The 22,358-nt window shown below is 42.5% G+C and overlaps 1 protein-coding gene across 1 annotated transcript in view; it reads right to left on the bottom strand.

The window, feature by feature from the left end:
- Positions 1-4,134: 4,134 nt before the first annotated feature.
- Positions 4,135-22,358, bottom strand: part of EIPR1 (EARP complex and GARP complex interacting protein 1) — an 81,921-nt gene continuing 63,697 nt past the window's right edge. The window contains exons 7-9 of the mRNA XM_054992090.1: positions 20,410-20,577; positions 17,740-17,907; positions 4,135-4,438 (exon numbers count right to left, since the gene is read on the bottom strand). Coding sequence (XP_054848065.1) covers positions 4,264-4,438; positions 17,740-17,907; positions 20,410-20,577 — 511 coding nt within the window. The 3' untranslated portion in view covers positions 4,135-4,263. The remainder of the gene's footprint in view (positions 4,439-17,739; positions 17,908-20,409; positions 20,578-22,358) is intronic.

Here is a 22,358-nt window from a genome sequence, read left to right as displayed (position 1 = left end):
TTAGCAACCTGCCTCTCCCTGGCGTTCCCCTTAACACCAAAATATGGTCAGCATTTTCAGACCACAATTTTGTTTTCAAGCATTGAAGCTCACTGTTAGCATTATTACGAGTTATTCATGTCGTATTTTCCATATATGAACAAGCAGCCTTGTGAAGTATGGCGCTATAGATCACGTCTATAGACCAGTCAGATCCATTCCATAAAGCTTAGTTTCTTCAGCAAAAATAAGAAACTGAACTCGCCCACACTTTTTAAAAAATAAAACCCACTATTTATTCATTAGCAAGGGTTTACTGCTGAAGCCAAGAAGAGCTCAAGCTGTTAGCTCCTGCAGAGTGTCAAGTTGATCTGGTCTGAAATAGATGAGATATTAAACCTTGGAGGAAAAGCCCTGAGGGTGATGCTAATTACTGAGGAAACGTGGGAAATGTTGAAATACAGTGGAAAAGAAAGAGGTAATAGGCGTTATAAATTTAGATCCGTAATAAGTCTACACAGGCTTATTAGTCAGCCATGAGAAAAGCCATCTTTTTTTTTTAAAAAAGGAGGGTTTTCTTGGCCCTACAAACTGTCACATTTTTACAGTCTGTATTGGCAGCAACGTACACACATGAAAAATCACGTTTAGATGTGTTTCGATCCAGCTGCTGGGTAAAGACAAGGAAAGGTTAGCAATGGGCTGACCCTTTAAACAGGAGCACAAGCAGTCACTATAGCAACTGCAGGAATTACAGGAGGAGGGTTGTATTGATCTTACCCCTCCCTGGCCTACTCGCATTTTCCTCAGCTTATTTGGCCCTTACACTGCCTTCGACACAATCGCCAAAGCATGTTCAAATAACCCAAAGTTACATGCATTGTAACAGGAACAACAGGGTTGAGAAGGGAAAGCAGGGACACCAGGAATAAGTGCTATTGAATACAGCGGGACTTATTTCTAAGAAAGCATCCTCGGGATTCAGAATATACAAAGTGTCTGTCTTTCCAGCTAATTTTTCATCTAGCATAACACTGGCGCTCAGATTAACTTCTAATTAAGCTGGAACTAGTTACGGCTAGAGTTCTGCAACGGGGATAACAATCCTGGAGCTTTCCAGGATTCCCCAGAGACTCTGTCTGCCATTGCTGTTGCCCCACACAGAAGACCCCTCAAGTTGTGGTTACTTGGCTTGAGGGAGCTGTTAGCTTGGTTCCTCCCATGGCTGTAAGGGGCACTTGCTGGGTTTCTCAAAATGCTTATAAGTACACAGAGGTCATTTCGTAGAAAAAGAGCAGGAGGAACTCATTAGCATAAGCCACGCCCCTTGCCATCACCAGAAGTCATTAGCATAACTGATTTGCATATGCCGCCCCCCTGACATCACCTATCCTGGCTGTTTTGGACCCAAGCCTGGCCATTCAAGGCCAAAATTGGGCCCAAAATGGCAAAAAGGGGCCCAAAATGGTCAGGATTGGGCCACTGCTGAGCGGGAGACTGATCCACCACCCATCAGAGGCCCGATCCAGGCAGTTTCAGCCCCAATCCAGGCCAAAATGGGCCCAAAATGGCCGAGAGTCAGGTGGGTGGGGCCACCTGACATGTGACCTCTTTGGGGAACTGCCAGAACAGCGTTGCTGCGTGTTCCCCCTCGAAATGAGCCCTGTAAGTACATATTCCATTACTATTCTAAGGCAATGAAAAGCTAATAAGAAGTTTGGATTTGGGCATTTGTGATTGTTTATAATTTGCTAGTAGAACAGCAGACAATTGGTGCCTATGAGACTCCTACTACCAGAAGCCATTCTTTTTTATTAAATTTATAGTTGTTTTTAAAATACATACATAATATACAACACTATCAAACAACCATCCCCTCCCATAAACTCACCAGCCCTAACCAGAAGTGAGGGGAAAGGGGAAGAAAATGAAACAAACAAAAACCCAATAAACCAAAACAGGAAAAAGAAAAAAAAGGGGGGGTTTGAACCAAACAAAATTAGTTTTGCTAATTTGGCAGAAGTGATTGAGCATTAAAAATATCATTTTCTGATTACCTCAAACATTGCAAGGTTTTTATTTGTAGTACCCTATTATTTTACAACTATATTGTAAATGACTGGAATCCCTGTAAAAACTTAGCAGCAAATTTGTTTTCTCAGTACAAGAATACCATAGTCTACTGCTCAGTCTGGGGGTTTCTAGACTATGGTATTCTTGTACTGAGAAAACAGTCAGCATGGTAGTTTTATCTTGTTTTTCAACTTACAAATATCCATAAGAAGCTGTACTTAAAGAAGTGGGGTGGGGAAGCTGTTGTTCTGATCAGGTGTGTTTTTTCTGTAGTTACTATGTCCTCAAGATAACATTTTTGTATTCCTGTATAAAACAAAACCTTAATTTTGTTTCTATGCTAAATAATAATAATATGCTTAGGGATGGGGGGGGGAGAATAAGGGAATAAGAATGAAAATCCAGGATGAAAATAATCAATTAATTTGTTGAACCCAGTATTATTATTTTTGTTAAGTCTCCTGGTGTTTTAAAAGCACCAGTGAAATTAAGCTGGTATAATTTGCTCTTGCTGAAAATTCAAATTCTTCTTTTAGGCTTACAGTCCTGAATATCCAATAACCATGCAAAGATGGATACAAATTTGTTCCTGGATAACTCCTGGTAAATAATAGCATAGAAACAATCATACTCCATGAAAAAGGAGAGGAGGGAGATCATACATGCATGAGCACAGTAAACAAGTCATCTTCACAACAAAAAGAGGGTTTTTTAATGTTACCCAAATGCAGCCAATGGCTAATTTATCTTGCAATGAAAAAAGTTTTAGGAAGCTATTGGGCTAAACCAATACATCCCATGCACCTGAATGCATGGTTTTTTATCATATGCTTGTCAGGGCTTGCAGCGGCTGCCACTGAGTGGGGCGCCGGCATGTCTGGCCTGGACATCAAAGGAGTATCAGGGATACTGCAGGACCCTGCTCTGTGGAAGGAGAGGTGGTATACATCACCCAGACTCCCTCTTAGTACATTCGCTGGCCTACTCAACCTGACCCAGTCCTTCCCCCTCACTAACTCTGCACTCCATCACTCCTACTCAACCCACCACACCCTGTGGGAGGGCTTCTCTTTTATCCTCTCAGCCTTGCCATGCTCCACCTGCCAGCCACACCATCCTGCTGCCTTCTAACCATGGCCCTAGCTGGCTTAGGCAGCTGCACCTGTGCTTGTTTGGCTGGAAGCACTGGGCCAGGCCACCTGTGCCTCGTTGGCTGGCTATCCAGCCTCTCTGGCTGGGCTGACGGCTGAAGGCAGGTCCAGCTGAGCCTCCTTGGCTGACTGCCTATCTTCTCCTCCAGATTGCCTCAGGCAGCTCCACCTGTTGTTGCTTCGCCCCTGGCCTCCCCTGGGCTAGATTATTGCTTTCAAGCTGGGCTGCAGTCTGGGGCGTGGCTCTGGGTTGCTGAGGCTGCTTCTCCTCCCTGGCTGGTAAGGCTTCAGTTTGCCCGGCTGCCGGTTGCCTAGCCCTGCTGAATTGCTGAGGCTGCTTCTCCTCCCTGGCTGGTAAGGTTTCTGTTTGGTCAGCTGCTGTCTGTCTGTCCCCACTGCCTTTTCCCTCTCCCTCTGCCCTGGCTCCCTCTGGGCTGCCCCCACTCTCCCTACCTGGGCTCCTAGACTCCCACTGAAGGGTGGGACTAGCTGGCCTCCACCTGCCCCTTCTAACCCTCTGAGGCTTGGGTGCTTCTTTCCCTCCCTCCTGTTTAGGTGGGTTCTGGCCCTGGGAGCCTGCTGGGGCAACTGGGCGGCTTTCTCCCGGCCGTCTCCTGTCCCCTCCTCCAGGTAAGTCCGGGGGCTGGGCTGTGGACCCTGGACAATGCTCACTATTTTTTGGAAATGGTGCTTTTCACTACTTATACAGTGAGAGCAACATGCATGGTGTTTTACAGAATAAATAGAATAAGCACCTCAAGGAACTCACAATGTAAATTTCAACGTGAGGAGGGGCACACTACAGGGAGGGAAACACATAAAAGGTAGTTTGTGCCAGTTATGGCTTTAAAACCAATCTGCACCACTTCTGCTACAAATATGCCTGTTGCTCAACAGAAAACAGTACAAATTTTATTTTCATTGAGTTTTTTTAATTTTCAAATATTTACACCAGAGAGAGAAGGATGGATAGTCCATTTGTGACACTTAATTGAGAAATGGAGCATTTCCAATTATCAGCCAATATCAAAATAATGAACCTGAAGGAATGTGAACAGATTTATAACAGTATGTGGTATTTAAGAGCTCTGGGAACTCTGTTAATAACAAGCCTTCCGTCATAACTTAACGAGGCAAATAGCCATGGGTCGGCTGAGGACCATTCCACAGCATAGACACTGTCTTCATGTTCTTCGTAGGTAGCTATTATGCTGTCCTGAAGTGGCTCTTTAATCCTAGAATTTAAAGAGAGGGAGAAAAAGAAAGTGATTGAAGCAGCTCTGATTTATAAGGCTCTGAAAATGTCAAGTTCCTCCTCAATAAGCAATGTGTGCTGTTTTGGTGTGAGGGAATCCAAAAGGAAGGTGCTGGGCAGGAATAACTCTCTCTACTCATAACACTTGGGGGATTTGCAAAGGTATCTTTTGAGATCCTCTTCATTCTGTACCTGGAGGCTCATGGATGGGTTACTGCGGATATCATCATCCTAAGCCATTTTTTTAAAAAAGGGATTCAGAGAGTCATGCTATGGCTTAACTGGTTTGGGGATCACTTCAAATGGACCGGCCTCACAATATATGGAGGAAAAAGGGAGTGACCAGACTGTACGGAGAAGATGAGTAAGACAACCTTGTTCTAAAGTCAAAATTGTTTTTATTGAAACAAGATACAAAACTGATCATTACTTTACCCAGAACATTACCGTCTTACTGTGGTGGCATGGGAAATCTCTCTCTGTCATCTGTTGCATTTTTAACCTGACCTTCCACCAAGGAGCTCAGGGGAGCTTACAACGGTTTCCCCTTCCCTAGTTTATCCTCACAGTTCTGCAAGGCAGGTTAGGATTGCGGAAACTCAGTAACTCAAACAGCTGGATCTGAGTCCAGTGGCACTTTTGAGACGAACAAGATTTTCAGGGTATATGCTTTTGAGAGTGAAAGCTCCCTTCTTCAGACACAGGGAGGAGTGGGGATTGTTGAGCCTTTATATCCTAGTCAGGAGGTGGAAGGGTTAAAGCAAAGAAGGGAGTCAGGATGCAAAGACACAATGCCTCTTGATTAGAGCAGAAATTAGCATCTGAAGTGAGATAAGAATCCTATGTCTCCATTCAACTCTGGGGATTCCATTGTTCTGAATATGGAAGGGGCCATGAAGCCAGCAAGGCACGACTTGCTCACCCTGTCTCTCTGGGATGTTTGTTGTAACAGCCATCCTGTGCAGGAGACATGGATGTTTTTGTAATAAATAATAATAATATTCAATTTATATATCACCCTTCAGAACACCTTAACGCCCACTCATAGCAGTTTACAAAGTATGCTATTATTATCCCCACAACAATAATCGCCCTGTGAAGTGGGTGTGGCTCAGCTGGCTTCAAGTGGAGGAGTGTGGAATCAAACCCAGTTCTCCAGTTTAGAGTTCTGCCGCTCTTAACCATGATACCAAATTGGCTCTTTTGGTCCTTCATACTGCTATGATCAGCAAAAGACAGTAGAGACCCCCTCACTTTTGCAGGGGTATACCACATACCCTGCAGCTGTGGACAAGTTTACATCGGGACCACACAGCGTAGCATCCAGACAAGAATAAAAGAACATGAAAGACACTGCAGACTTGGCCATCCGGAAAAATCAGCAGTGGCTGAACATAGCCTAACTCTAATAGGACACAGTATCCTACTCCAGGACACTAAAATACTGGACAACACTTCCAACTACTTCGTCAGATTGCACAGGGAAGCTATTGAAATTCATAAGCATAAGCACAATTTCGACAGGAAAGAAGAGACCTTATGAATGAATAGAGCATGGTTTCCAGTCCTGAAAAACACCAGGCTAACAAAATACTCTATACCCGACAATAGCCCTGCAGAGAAGATTAGCATATCAAGCACCAATCCATATGCAAAAGAACCTCCTCAGGATACAGTGAAGCCTCCCTCCATTAGCATTCCACACCCTGGGAAACTCTTACAGGATGACTCAGCCCAACCCTACCTTCCTGAGTAGATATAAATGACCTGCCAACTTCTTTTCCATACTGTGACACTGAGAGATCTCTGTCTTTTGGTGCTACACCTCTGAAGATGCCAGCCACAGCTGCTAGTGAAACGTCAGGAAGTACAACGCCAAGACCACGGTTATACAGCCCAGAAAATCCACAACAACCATCGTTCTCCGGCCATGAAAGTCTTCGACAATACATTAGCAAGTTTCTTTTCTTATTTAGCTGCAAGTCTAGTGTGCTATATGTTCATATGGGATCAATGCTATATCTTCCTACGTATTGTGTGCGCTCTGTTTCATATTCTACTGTAATACAATAAAGATCTTTCTTTGGTTAAGAACAAGCTGTGTCAAAGGTGCATTTGTCCATTTGCCTATCACTCAGCCATTTGCTTTACACATATTCAGAAGTTCACCAGTATCCAAATAGCTGGTAAGGGGTTAAGTGTATACTTCTGGGGGTGGAAAGGAAATGAAGGAACTAATGGCTAGAAGGTAGTGAGAAGCAATCTCATGTTGTAATCTGCCCTTGAAGCTTCTTTGTTGAGGACAGCCACTTTTAAGTCAGCAGTGGAATGTCCTGGAAGAGTAAAATGCTCTCCCCTGCTGGTTTTTGTGAGTGTTGTGATTTTTAATCTTAGATTTATGGCCATTTATCCTTCTGCATAGGGACTGACCTGTTTGTCCAATGCAGAGAGAGTGGAAGGGCATTACTGACACTTGGTAGCATGCATGACACTGTAAGATGAACAAGTGAATGAACCTGAGATGGTTTAACTGGTGTTGTTAGGTCCAGTGATTGTGTTGTTGGAGTAAATATGGAGGCAGAGTTGGCATCTTGGTTTACTGCAGGCCCTGGTCCCAGAGTCTGTGTCTGTGTTAGGAAGAACATTACTGTTAGTGAGAAGTTGTTTAAGGTTAAAGGGCTGTCTGTGATCAAGAAAAGGTTTGCCTTCCAATGCTTGGGAGAGAAGAGTATCATTGTCCAGCATAGGTTGCAAGTCATTAATGAGGCACTGTACTGGTTTGAGCTGACAGCTGTATATGACCACCAGTGGCATTCTGTTGTTGTTTCATTTGGGATTATTTTGCAGTAGGATAACTCACTACAGATGCTAATTTCTGTTCTAATCAAACTGCACCGTGCCTTTACATCTTCACTGTAAGATGTATAAAAGATGAGGGAGATGTATAAGATGTATAAAAGATCTCCACTCCTGTCTGTGTTTGAAGAAGGGAACTTTGACTCTCAAAAGCAGCTACCTACCTAAACTATCAGTAATCCAAAGTCACCCAGTGAACAGGGATTTGAGCTCAATTATCCCCAGTTCTAGCTACTAACCACACTGGCTTGTCCGAAGAAAGCAGCAACAGGCAGAAGCTCCAATCTAATATCAATGGTCTGCAGGAACTCTGCACAGGATTGCAATGGAAGCATCTCTCAAAACTATAGTGTGAGGCACATAACCAGTTCTTGGTGATGCAAGGTAACATATCTGTTAGAACAGTTCATACTGATCAGAAGCTTTTAGAAGAGAACAAAAAAACTCCAAGCTTTGTCAGCATCACCTTACGGTTTGGTTCTCAAATGGTTAAGAATGAAGTATTGTGCCCAAATTCCTCTCTAATGCAGGAAGGTGTTAAAATGCAAAGAATATCACCTGTAGGGTCTGCAGGTGAGTATGAATCAGCATAGATATGGGTATATAGAGGGAGAACCTCAACCGTCTGCATAATGTGCACCTCTCCAACATGCAGAGATAAAAGAAAAATTGGCAGGGGATATCACGCTCGATGGTTCATTGGCTTCTCCAGTGGTGCAATATGGTCTGTCTGCAAGTAATGGACAATCTAAGAGATGAACACAAGAATTTTTGTAATGGGGTTCAAGATGTGCAGGACAGCAAGCCAACAACCGCTTCATGAAGCCAGCAATGCTAAAAATACTGGCATTTTTCAACGGTGCAGGTGTTGTGGAAGTCTGACACCTAGCATAGGTGTGGCAATAGGTTATGATGAGCATCTTCTGCAAACAGCACCAAGTGATGGGGTGTATAAACACTATTATGCCAAAATTCACACACGACGCAACCCACTGTTCATTATGGAAACAAGCTTGGGGAGTCATAGGGATCCCACAATCTCCCCTTCTGCAATTTCCCTTTATGCATAGCTAAAATATTAAAGATTTTCATGACAAGCTGTCAAGAAACTGCCTTTTGCCTGTTATGTGGCCAAACGCACGCTAAGGCAAAGTGCCTGGTTAGGCCTCAAAGGATAATTCTGGGAAAATCAGAATCACAGTAAAGCAGTTCCTAAAGAAATAAACTTGGACATGTTTTGCAGAACCCTGGTGCAAGTGAGATCATTAGAGTACCAAACTCAAAGGACAGAAAGAGAGGACAGTTGGGATAATTGCTCTGATGAATGATGTGACTCAGCTGCAGAGAGCCATGTTCATGTGTTTTAGCAAGATCCTGAATAGTTCTTCAGCCACCCCATGTTGCAGGTTGGTATGGGATATAAATGGAGTTTCTAAGTTAGTTCTTTGCTTTTGGTCCAGCACTTGGACAGATGCTGGCTCTTGGTCATCTCAATCTGGGACTAGACTGGAAAGCTAGCCCTTGGTATTCTGTACAGTTTGGATTTTGCTGCTTGACTTTAAAAGGTAACATCTGGTTTATCAGATTTATCTGGTTTATCTGGTTTATCCTGCTAATTAATTTAGGCATTTTAGTTAAGTCACCTTTATTACTTTACTTATTCTGTCTTTGCACACTTTCTATACACGTAGTCTTTTTGCTCAATTATTTTTTCAGCTTTAAATAAACTTTATTAAAACAGAGAAAAAATGTACAATAACAGCTTAAAAACAACATACATCAGAAGTTAGAAATCAAAACACTGAAAAGACGCTAAATATTAAAGTATATAGAAGAATTACTAAGTAATTGAAGACCAAGGGGTCAACTAAATTTACCATCATGGTACTGATAAATCTACATCATAAAAGTAGGAACTGTTTGGGGTGGGTGAAGTGGAATGTTGCCTCATTTCTTGCTTTAAAGTCAATTACAGGTTGCCATGTTTCAGCAAAATCAGAGATATATTGGTCTGACTCAATCTGCTTTTGTTGATTTAGAATTTTCTCCATTACAAATATGCCCCATATCTTCTTGTACCAATCGGATAACAAAGGGAGTTTACTGCTCTTCCAAGATGCTACAATGACTAAGCAGGCTGCAGCGCATAATTTTTTACTCAATTCTTAATAAACCTATTAATCTTTATCCTTGTGTGGCGTTATTGAGTTTTGGGCTTCAGTCGGTATCCTTGCCTATCAGCCCAGCTAGCAGTTAACTGCTTTAGCGGAACTCAACAAACCAGTGGTCTTCCTTGCAGGGCTGACTTCTTGATTAATGGTTCAGTCTCCGAGTTTAGGATTAGTCGGAGGAAATTAGTGGCAGTGATCTACCCTGGGGTGCATGGGTCTTTTATCCCCCAAAGATTGTTCTTTAAAAAAAACCCCATCCCCTGGGGACACAGGGTGGGCGACACAAGTCCTATGGTTCTTCTCTGCCCTCAAAACCAGAGCACAACACAAAACCATAATTTGCCAATCACATTTGATAGTAGGTAGGTAGGTAGTCTCCCGTGCAAGCACCGAGTCATTATTGACCCATGGGGGGGGGCATTGGTTCGCGACGTTTTCTTGGCAGACTTTTTATGGGGTGGTTTGCCGTTGCCTTCCCCTGTCATCTACACATTACCCCCAGGAAACTGGGTACTCATTTTACCGACCTCGGGAGGATGGAAGGCTGAGTCAACCTTCAGCCGGCTACCTGAACGCGGCTTCCGCCATGATCGAACTCAGGTCGTGAGCAAAGCTTGGGCTGCAGTGCCATGGGGCTCTTATCACATCTGATAGTAGTGCATGAATATTAAAGAAGTAACATATGAACTAGATTGTACTCGCTTGTAGATGAGGAGAGATGGAAGGGAGAAAAGAATAAAGGCAGGGTTTCAGTGGATTTCTCATATTAGAAAGAGTGACTTGGTTTAGGAGGAAGGGAAATGAATCTCTTATCTATATTCTTATCTGATGTCACTGTGTATCTACATATCCATGATGCATCTGGCCTGTTAACAAGGCAGTCTTAACATTACTGTCCATTTTTTTTTAATTGATGCATCACTTATTATTACATTTCAATACAGTCATAGTTCTCCTATGACACATCTTTTACCCCTTTTGTAACCCTCCCCCCCGCAAGGTGACCATCCTATAACTACAAATTAAATTTTTAGCCACGAGCACATTTTTTCCAATTTTCCAAATATAGTTGTATTGGCTTCTCCATTATATACCCATTGAAAATATACAGACCATTTCTCTTTTATCTCCTCCATTTTTCCATCCCATGCCTTATCTTTTTTTAAACATTCCAACATATCCGATTGAATATATTCATACAAGTAATCATTCCATCTTTCTAAGGTCCATTTTAACTTCTCCTTCCAACCGTATGCAATCACTGCATGTGCAGCTAGTATCATCACTTTGAAAATATCCTGGTTTTGTTTCTCAATTCTAGTGTTTCCCAATACACCCATGAATATTAGATCTACATCTATATTGAGGTTGACCTTACATACCAATGCTATTTTTCCCCGTACCTTGTCCCAGAAATCTATGACCTTTGGACACCCCCACCATAGGTGGGGGTACCACCCTTCTTTTGCATTGCAATGCCAGCAGTTAGGTTTCATCCCTTTAAGCATGTATGCCAATTGGGCAGGAGTTCTATACCACTTCATAATAATCTTCCTTTCAAGTTCTCTATACTTTTCTAGCTTAATTGCCTTCAAATTCACCATTAACTTATTAACCTCCTCAGAAGTTATTTGTTTTTCTTTATTCCATTTATTTTTTAGAGTTCTAAACATAAACTCCTTATCCCTCACCAATTCAAGGTAAATTTTCCCTGCCAGCCCTTTCTTTATTTTAACATTACTGTCCATTTATCAAGGATCATATTATGCCTTCCATCCACCTATTCCAGACTTCTATCATTCTTCCAAAAGGTGCTTTACTACTACCCTGGGAGAAAAAATGATCATAGCAGTCACACATAACAGTATAAAAGATATACTTAAGATTCTTCAAGAACCTACTAAGTGCCAGTCAGTAATTTAGCAGACCACAGGAAAATGCAGTACAAAGACTGCAACTCTTAGTTTTCTGCAGAAACTAAAGGAGAACTAAAAACAGTATTATAAAATGGAGCTTCTGGCCCTGCCATCACGCATCTTTCCACCAGAAACTCAAACAGTTTTTTAAAAGAACTGTATCACGGAGCACTTATAATAATAATAATAATAACATTCAATTTATATACCGCCCTTCAGGATGACTTAACACCCACTCAGAGCGGTTTACAAAGCATGCCATTATTATCCCCACAACAATCACCCTGTGAGGTGGGTGGGGCTGAGAGAGCTCCAGAGAACTGTGACTAGCCCAAGATCACCCAGCTGGCTTCAAGTGGAGGAGTGGGGAGTCAAACCTGGTTCTCCAGATTAGAGTCCTGTGCTCTTAACCAGTACACCAAACTGGCTTTCTCTTATCTTACGAAGATAAGAATCCTCTGTACACTGACAGAAGATTTTCTGAGATACGGTGGTTGTCTGGGTCTGCTACAATTACATGATGCTGATGGAAAGTTATAATTAGAGCTGTCACTATTGAATAAATGACAGCATTAATGCTTCAGTGTTCTCTCATGCACAACACAAGGAGAGACCTACGTGTCATCTTAACATGATAGCTCAGGAACAAAACCAGATGCCGTGTGAATGTAAAGAGTTACAATTATCTCTATTGCTTTCTGGAGGCTAAATACATTTACCCTCCTGTGCAATGTTTTTAGACTTCTTCTTAAACGGACACACCTGGCTTACATGAAAAGTTGGTCATGTCCCCAGACAGCAATGTGCCTCCTGCAAGGCTCACCCACTTATCCAAGACTCTGTTATTCTGAAGGGTTTCAGATGTCTCTGAATAAACAAGGGAGCAATGTGTGGCGCACACCACTGTCAGGGGACATGGCCGACTTTCGGTTAAGCAGGATGCACAGTTTAACAAGGGGTTTGATAAACAGGCATGAACAAACAACCGGCTTGTATCATTTTCTTCATGCCCAATATTATATACTTCAATACTGTTTTGTGTAACAATTAAGCTTAAGTCATGAGGGGGAAGACTGCTGAAGAAAGGCACATGGCATTTGCAAAGAAACTACCATTGTGCAATTCTGCTCTACTTGGCTATATTTAGTCTTTGTAAATTGTTCTGTCTTTTGCTGAATTTCCCTTCGGGGATTAAAGTTAAGTAAACTGGTAGCATGCAAAATGGGAAAAGCTCTTTATTTTTTTTCTTCTTCAGTGACAACCACACAAGCTTTAGGAAGACACACAGGGCTTCTTCCCCACTCCACCCTAGTGCAGCTCATGCTTTGGACCATTACTATCAGAACAATAACCTGAGAAGGTGACCGTGTGCAACACACATCAACAGCAGAGATGAAATGCCAAGGAGCTTTGACCCACTATTTCAAGATGCCAGGAAGGCTAAGTGCAATCTAAGCTGCATACAAGGAAAGGGAAGAGAGGACTGAGAGCATGTGAGCTCACACACTTTCAAGGTTAATTTCTGGAACAGCAAGCTAGTTTTTCATTACATCTGAACACCCAGTGTTTCTTATTGTACGATGACAATTAAGGAAGTCTTTTAGGACCTGCTGGTATCAGTCAGAGGGGTTACTATTTAGCACTTTGGGATAAGAGCTTGTTTAAAAAAGTAGTTTAACCCTGACACAAAAAAGTACTCCAGACACTAAAGAGTGACAGAAGGATCCCGCTTTTTCTTAATGCATTTAGTAACCTGGTTTGGGCAACAATTGTCTACAGAGGGCTGGGGAAATCATATTATCAGTCCCATATGGATTAAGACCTGTGACCGCTGATTTCTATTTCCTTTATCTCCCGTATGAACAGCATGGGACAGCTATCAAATAACTTAGCCAAAAGCTTCTGATGCTCCGAAGTTCCATCCCATTGCCTAGCTTGAAGGTGAATAAGCACAGCTGCCTAGCGATAGAGGCATGCTTCATTCTGGATAATTGTTTCAGCGTAGAGTTCTGCTATTTCTCATTACTGCTCATGCTAGCAACTTCAAAGTTTCATAGCACCTGTGACTCCACATGGCCATCATCAAGTTCAACAATATCCAAATGTGGGTTTTAAAGCCAGCAGAAACTGCCAAGCCATCAAACTGTTCAACCTTAAGCGTTCAACTAAAACGAAAGTGTTCCAGTCAAGTAGCAACAGCCGGGACATTCAGGCTCAAATAGATTGCTAAAGTACGTCCTGAAGATGCCCTGTCCCTAGAGGGCACTGTGTTTATTGAAGCCAGATGGAAAATACACAGTTTAACATTTAGCAGGTAACATGCAAATATGAGTCAATAATTTGGTTCAAGTACAATAATTTAAAATAAGCACATTCAACAAGTTCCAATATTTTCTAGGTGGACAAAATGGAGTCTTACCGTAGATATAACATGGCTTCCAAACTACTGCTAATTTGGAACCCTATTGGCTAAAAACCATTTTTATATTTCAATATTCTTTTACACAGAGTAGACAACACTCTGCTTCACATTAACAACACTACTCAGTTAAAATATACATGGCTGCTAGATGCAGCTAAAAGGCTCCATTTATTCTTCCTATGTTTTTAAATGTTCCCATTCCACCATCCATTTCACTCAGGGAAACATCCCACATTGCATCAAAACCAGAGTTCAGAATTTGGATTTGTTTTTCAGAAAAACAAATGTGATCCTTGTTGGATCGGGCCAAAGATCTCATTGACTACTATCCCACTTTCAACAATGGCAAGCCAGAGGAATCCCATAGGCAGTACATGAAGGCAACAGCCCTCTTGTTTGATTCTCCCCTTCCCTTACACTGGCTTTTAGTGGCCTACTACTTCCAATAGCAAAGTAGCTGGCTCTTATAAGATGACGAAAGCCTCACACCCAGGCTGCTCACAGTCCAAGTAAAGTTTTCAAAATACTCAGGGGATCTTTCACTCCCAATATGCAGAAAAATATGACCTTGTAAATTAACTGTGGGGAAAAAACTGAATGGCTTGATGAGAACTAATGTTCTCAGGAAAAACATTAGCTCAAGGCAATGAAATCTTACAGAATCCTGGAGGTGGGACTCTAAATTTTCTCCTTCCCTTGATTACTTGTGGGGCCTTGACAGAAATATCATCTCTGAATTGGACTCATTCCCCCTTTAAAGCAATCTAACCCAGTGGCCATCACCTGTGCCCAGGGCTTTTTTTCTGGGAAAAGAGGTGGTGGAACTCAGGACCACACAATGACGTCACTTTGGGTCAGCTGGAACAAGGGGGGAGTTTTTTAAAGTTTAAATGGCCCTCGGCAAAAATGGTCACACAGCCGGTGGCCCCACCCCCTGATCTCCAGACAGAGGGGAGTTTAGATTGCCCTCCATGCCACTACAGCGCGGAGGGCAATCTAAACTCCCCTCTGTCTGGAGATCAGGGTGCAGGGCCACTGGCCATGTGACCATTTTCAAGATGTGGACTCCGTTCCACAGCGTTCCAGCTGAAAAACAGCCCTGCCTGTGCCATATCTTGTGACAGCAAATTTATCAGTTGAGTTGCAATTCAGTTCCATTAGGTAACCTCAGATTCTAGTACTGTGAAATGGTAAAAGGTTTCTCTAGTCACTTTCTGCATACTTTGCATCAAGTTTCCAAATGTTTATATGAATTTCCTCTCAGACTTTTGAGAGGAAGACTACAGCATCTCAATCCTATTTATATAGGGATGTTGCTTCCACTTCCCTTATGTTTGGTCACTTTGTTCTATAGGTTTTCCAAATCTTCACTGATTGCTAAGGAAATACATGTGGCCCTTGCAAGAAACTACTGTTGTGCAATTCTGCTCTACCTGGCAAAAAACCAACCAAGGAACGTTGTAGTAAGACTAGGATTACAGAAGTTGGAAACAAGGCAAGGTAAACTGGTAGAATCCAAAACAGAAAAAAGTATTACAATACGAGTAATTCCCGCATTTTTATTTATTTATTTTATTTATTATTTCGATTTACAAACCACCCATCCTCAGGGGCACTGAGAATACCAGCCATCATCCCATCAGCCTATATGGGATTAGGATTTTTTTTCATCGTACACTCCTCTATACATATACAATGAACCGCATTAGCTATTTTGCTGCCCGATAACCCAATTTAGAAAGATCTTTTTGGAATTCTTAACACCTTTTTTGGATCTTCACCATCCTGACTAATTTGTGTAACATGCAAGCTGGGTTATATCCCTGGTCCCCCTTGCCTCCAGATTGCTTAAGAATGCTACATACAAGACTGTGAGATCCAATACCGCTGTTGTACTCAGCACTAGTAAGATATCACCTTAGGTACTGTACTTGGTGCACAGTAGGATGTCAGTTCAAGAAGACTGTTGACAATTTTTAAAGGATTCAGGGAAAAGCTATGAAAATAAAATATCTTTAGAAATACAAATTATAGCTGATAAGACTAAAGGAATGGGGCAGGTTTAGTGTGGCTATCAAGTAGAGGGAGTGGACAAGTTAGTAGTAGAGGTGAGGACAGCTGTTCACCATATTTACTGGTGGGCAAAAAGCCAAGCAGTGCATTTAAGTGACAGGAGATCTATTTCAGGTCCAATCAAGTCTATGAAAGATGCACTTACATATGAAGACTTCCTGAAGGAGCAAACATAAATAATATAATATTACGATTATCATATGGTATTTTATAAATGATCTGGGACCGGGAACAAGTAATGTAGTGTCCAAGTTTGCAGATCGCACAAAATTATTCAGGTTGGTGAAAACCAAGGCTGACTGTGAAGACATCTACAAATTGGGTGAGTGGGCAGCCATGTGGCAAATTAAGTTGAACGTAGATAAGTAAACGCTAACATGGAACAAAAAATCCCTGAGATAGAAAGAGGCCATTAGGTAATGGTGGGTAGCTCAATGAAAATGTCAACCCAGAGTACCACAGCAGAGAATAAGCAAACTTTACACTGAGGATTATTAGGAAAAGGACAGAAAATAAAATGGCCAGTATTATAATGCCCTGTATAGATCTATGGTGCAACCTCATTTGGAATACTGTATTTCTGGTCACTGAATCTCAAAAAGGACATTGCAGAGTTGGGAAAAGTACCAAAGAGGACAACCAAGATGACCAGGGGGTTGTCTCACCCTTCCTACGAGGAAAAATGGAAGAGTCTGGGACTTTTCAATTTTGAAAAAAGATGACCAGGAGGAGGGTCACAATAGAAATTTATACCATTATGCACGGGAGATAATGAGTGGACAGAGAGAACTTTTTCTCCCTCTCCCCAAATACTAGAATTTGTGGGCATCCAATGATGCTGATGGGCAGTAGATTCAAGACGGACAAAAAGAAATACTTCTTTACACAATGAATGATTAAGATGTAGAATTTGCTTTCAAAGAATGTAGTAATGTCCATAGGCATTATCACCTTTAGAATGGGATTAGACAGTTCATGGAGGACAGGTCTATCAGTGGCTACTAGCCATGGTGACTAAAGGGAAACTCCACATCTGGATGCAGTAAACCTTTGAATACTAGTGCCAGGTGGCAACTTCAAGAGAAGGCCCCCGCCTCTATGCTTTGTTGTTGGCTCTCCTGAATAACTGGTTGTCCACTGTGTGAGACCGGATGCTGGACTAGATACACCACTGGTCTGATCCAGCAGGGCTCTTCTCTTGGTCTTATTCCTTTCAAATTGTTGATTTTTTAAAAAATTCCCATTTTAAAATATAGTGTCCCAAAGACTATGCAGAGAGCTTCCTCTCATGCAGCACTGGGGCTGCTGGGGCCCTTTTCCTATCCTACCGCCCTACGTCATCTGAAAAGCAGTTCCTGATAAGCTCAAGGGCTCTCCAGAGAAGCATCCACTGCAGTGCAAGGAGAGCAGTAAAATCAGTGCAGAAGTACTGGGTGGCCCAGTTCTGAAGAGGCCATCGAGATTTTAATGGTACAGAAATCTGTTATTTTGTTAAACCAACACCACCTGCCCAGGAGACACAATTAAGGAAAACCAAAAACGTTACCCATTTAGTGCCAGGAGGAGCCCTACTGACATCAGAAGGCTCCAGGTGACTTGGCTTTGGACCAGAGTCAGTGTTACCCTGCACATTCCCTGTGTGAAATAACACGCAGTCTCAAAAGTTCTGAGAAGTGCCAGTTCCACAACCTTAGAAAGATAACACACCCCAGTAAGTTAGCCTACTTACCTATAAGGAATACATGCAAAAATCCTAAAAAGTCAGTAGAGGTCAACTCATTAACTGTAAAGAAAACTAAACACAAGTGACAACAACTTCACTGAAAACAAACAGGTTTCTTACTTTTCCTCCTGCTGGTGGTCTTCCTGGTCGCTAAGTTCTTCATCGTCTACCAGATGCCCAAAAGGTTCGGAAGAAATAGACACCATGTTGGAAAGAATGACTCTGCTGTCACTGCTGCCTGTAAGCACTAACTGGTCATGAGAATGGTTGTAGCGGACATTCCAAACCCTAAACAGAGTTTAAAATAATATATCAGTCACTAGCCACAGAGTCACCGCTGATAAGGTAAAAATAAGCAGGTTACAGAGACTTCAAAATGCTAGGCTAGTTTCCAGAAATGGATTGCAGAAGCAGAATGTGCAAGATGCTTGAACTTACAGGCCTAAGTGTTGGAGACAAGGCACCCTAAAACCACGTACAAACTGCAAATTGGAGGATGAAAAATGATAGGTGGGAAGAAAATATCATTCATCCACCCTTTGATAAAATTATGAAATGTTTTAACAAGAGGTGCCAATTACCATGCATCTGCTTATCAGGGAAATCTAGCAATTGTTCCTCAGTGAAGCAGACCAAAGACTCTAGCTGTCATCCCCCTCTACTTCTGCCAGCAGATTCTTTCCCCCTGCATTCATAAAATGCCAATGCACTGAAGTAGTCGTACCAGTATCTAAACAATGTAATCCCATTCCATTTAATGCAACTGAATTGAGGAGAGTTCTTACAGGCCTAGCAAAATGATGTTGAACTAGCAACCAAGCCCATTGTAAAAACATCGGGCTCTAGAAAACGACACTCCTCCTCGTGCCATGTCTGTGGAGAGCGGCAGGCAGCTGAGACCAGTGGGGAGGCCTCCCCCTCGTAGGATCCAGGCCAGAGGGAGGGAGGCTGGCTAGCTTGAAGGCCTCTCCACGTACCCCTTCAGCCTCCGTGAGGCTCTCCTCCCTGGAACCACCGGGGTGCCCGTGAGGATGGAGGGTGGCTCCCGGCCCATGTGGAAGGTCATGGCTGGGCCTTCCCATCACACCTGACCTTCCTGGGCCTCCGGAGGGCTGAGTCGGGCCTTCCTGGGCCTCCAGAGGCCCAGAGGAGGCCGCTGGGGTAGCAGGAAGGCAAGTTATGTTGCTGACGACTCAATTCTTATCTCCACAGAGTGCGCCTGCACAGGGATAAAAAGTGAGTCATTAGCAACACGGTTTGCCTTTTATATCTTAGGATGGTTCTTTTTCTAGATTGGAGATAATAGCTTGAATCCCATAGGAAATCTCCACTGGTGGAAGAGATTTCTGTCAGTGGAGCAGGACTTCCTCATCACCCCATTCTCCCACTGCAGCCCAACAATGGTCAATCTGAAGTAGGACAGATTTACTCTCAGAAGCCATTTTTTGTCGTCTTAAAATAAACACCAACAGTAACCCTAGTTAAAAATTAACCTGAGCCATGGATGAAAACCTTCCTTACTCCTCCACTCATTGTGCCAAAAAGTCCCCAAGCTTTTAAACATATTTTGCATGGTTATTTCTTCAGTATCCAGTGTTGCAATAAAGGGAAGATCAAAAGTAATGCAAATTCAGCAATGGAAACATTTGCTTGCTTTGGGGGGTGGGGTCAGGGGATATGTCATACTAGCATTTTGAACTTAAAATGTTTCCATGAAAGAAAAAAAACCACATTACATATTAACTTTCAACATCCTTATGGTAAACGTTGTATGTTCAGTGCGTCTGATTCATGGCCATACTATAAATTAACGACTTCCAAACCATCTTATCATTAACTGCCTTGCTCAAGTCTTGCAAACTGAAGGCCAGGGCTTCCTTTATTGAGTCAATCCATCTTATGCTGGATCTTCTTCTTTTCCCACTGCCTTCAACTTTACCTCACAACAGTCCATAACACAAAGGGAGGATTAAAGTCATTAACTATGTTTGCAAATTTATGTGGCAATTTAATACCAAATGTATCCAGATTTTCTGTTGTTCCAATAGGTTTTAATAATCTGCTGCCTATGTAAAGACTTTTCTATGAAACTGCAATGTCAAGACCTCTGCTAAAGCTTCAGGGTTCAGAATTATTCAGCCAGAAATGCTGCCACCCTCAAGTATATAAAATCTGATTAATATTGTCCCTTGGCTATACAGACATCTTTCTATATCAGTCTTTACAAAGTGGAATCATTAATCTCTGCAGTAAAAAACATTAAAACTACTTTACAATATGGATAACGCCTTTCTGGAACACATATCAGCATTTGCTCAATTTCAGATGTATAAGCAGGGTTAAAATACCAGGGCTTTCCCCCATTTTGGGAAGAAAATATCTGCAGTTCAAGCTGGTCTGAACGGTTTCATAGCTGGACTACCAGCAGATTCAAACAGATAAAACAGTGGTCTTCAAACCATGGGATCCTCAGGTGAGTGACAGAGCCCACCATATTTTTGCTACTTTTATTTTTGCAAGGATTTGCTGTTAGCCCACATCCATCAAAAACAATGGTGCCACCCCTCTTGCCTCTTTACACACACATAGAGAAGCAGCACAAAGGTGAGGTCACTCAGCATCACATGTTCTTCACAAAGGGGGGGGGGCTCTTCAGTCCTGGCACTTCCTGTCACGTGCTTGCAATTAAGTGCAAGGAGCTGCCTGAGGAGATTAAATGGGAGGTTTCGGGTGAGGAAAGGTTGAAGGCTGCTGTGATAAGCTTCTTTCACCAAAATATATTAACTTTACCAGTGGGAATGCTCTTCTAGTGTCTTCACAGGCTCACTGACATTTCTGGTATCCCAAAATTTCACCTTGCAGTCATCTCCACAACTAGCCAGATAGTATTGTTTGTTGGGATTAAAATCGAGGTCCCGTACCAGCTGTCCGTGAGCATTTTCTATGCAATATATTTGGCTGTAGGCAGAGGGGAAAAGGTAACAAAATAACTACACAACAAAAACTAGCCACGCTGCTAACAGAAAACCAGAGTCACTTTTGTATGGCAAATACATTTGCTTCAATTCAGGACAATGTTAGTTTGCTGCATTTGCTTTGGTTCTAGCATATGCATTTCTTGTTGGCTTCTTAAAATGACTTTTGTGTTAGAGTGGAATCCTCTGTCTCAGATTATTATTGGTAAGCAGACTAGATTTAATAGCAACAACAAAAATAACAACTGAGCTTATATACCACTCTTCTAGACAGATTAGCGCTCCACTCAGAACAGTGAACAAAGTCAGTGTTATTATTATCCTTGCCACACAGCTAGGGAACTGGGTCTGAGAGGTGGGAGTTAGCCAAAGCCACTTATTGAGCGCATGGCAGTAGTGGGATTCGAACCAGCACAATGCTGATTCACAACCCAATCACTTAAAGTGGGCATTAAAGTGTATGAGCACATTATTATGATGTGGTTTTAGTTATCCACCATCCCAAACCTTCAGTAAACATTGTGCAAGCCACTACCACCATCACTACCACACTCACTTCCATTATGGATAAACAGCTGCCTCACCATACACATAGGTGAAAAACATCTGCCCCTTCTGCATATCGGTGTCACCCCTGAACAGCTATGTCAGTGCCTTGTAAGAGAATATGCAGGTGATGAGCTCAGAGTATTCCAGATGAAATGCCTGCAGTTCATTCAGGACACAGTTTTGCTACAACAGAGACCAGGCAAGTCTGATCTTGGCTACAGATGCCTCAACCTGGCACTGATTTCATGTGAACACATTATTTAATCCAAACTCTTGCTTTTCTATTAGGTTAACACTTCAGGCATAGAATGAGCAAGCTGAAAAGGACTCCAAGGGTCATCCAGTCAACCCCCCTGTTCAATGCAGGAAGTTTACAGCACCCACCCCCAATGCCTCAGTGACCCCTGGGAGGCAAAAAACCTCCAGTATCCCCAGCCAACCTGGCCTGGAGGAAAATTCCTTTCTGACCCCAAAGTGGCAATCAGCATTACCCTGGGTCATGGCAGCCAAGGACTGGCTCATCCTTCCCTGTCTTTCTCCTCACAATCTGCCTAAATTCATACTGAGTCACAGGATCAGCATGGCTGATAGATAGCCATCTAGCCTCTCCTTCAAAACCTCCAAAGAAGGCAAGCCCACCGCTGGTACCCATCTCTCTCAGGACAGATTCAGACATTACAAAGCAGTATGCTTGCCAACACATGTGGATGTAGCTGGACTGCCAAACCGGCAACTGCAGCATCTCCAGGTAGTCGGCGATGTGAAAGACCTCTACCTAAGAACCTGGAGAGCTGCGGCCAGTCTGAGCTTGGTTCCTGGTACATGTCCTTTAAGATACCTCGAGTATCAAGTATACACAATTGATAACTGCACACACTGCTGTTTTACAAGTGAGGACACTATAATCCAGGTGGACATGAAAAATGTAATCTAGAAAACTGCAATCAGGTCACTATCTTGAAATAGTACTATCTGGCCCCACCTATACACAAAAGCAGCAGCAGCAAGCATCGAATCAGTGACTAAAAAAAAATAATGTTATAGACATGATGATCCCCATGCGTGAGGCTGACAGACTCCCTGATTATGGCTGATTCTGCACATGTTGGATAATGCACTTCCAATACTCTTTATAGATCATTTGGAACAGATTTTTTCGTGCGGAACAAAAAATCCACCTCAAACGATTGATAAAGTGCATTGAAAGTGCATTAT

This window comes from Eublepharis macularius, chromosome 1 (genome assembly GCF_028583425.1).
Source record: "Eublepharis macularius isolate TG4126 chromosome 1, MPM_Emac_v1.0, whole genome shotgun sequence".
Lineage (NCBI taxonomy): Eukaryota > Metazoa > Chordata > Lepidosauria > Squamata > Eublepharidae > Eublepharis > Eublepharis macularius.
Note: the sequence above shows the minus strand (reverse complement) of the source record. Positions and strands in the feature narration are given on the sequence as shown.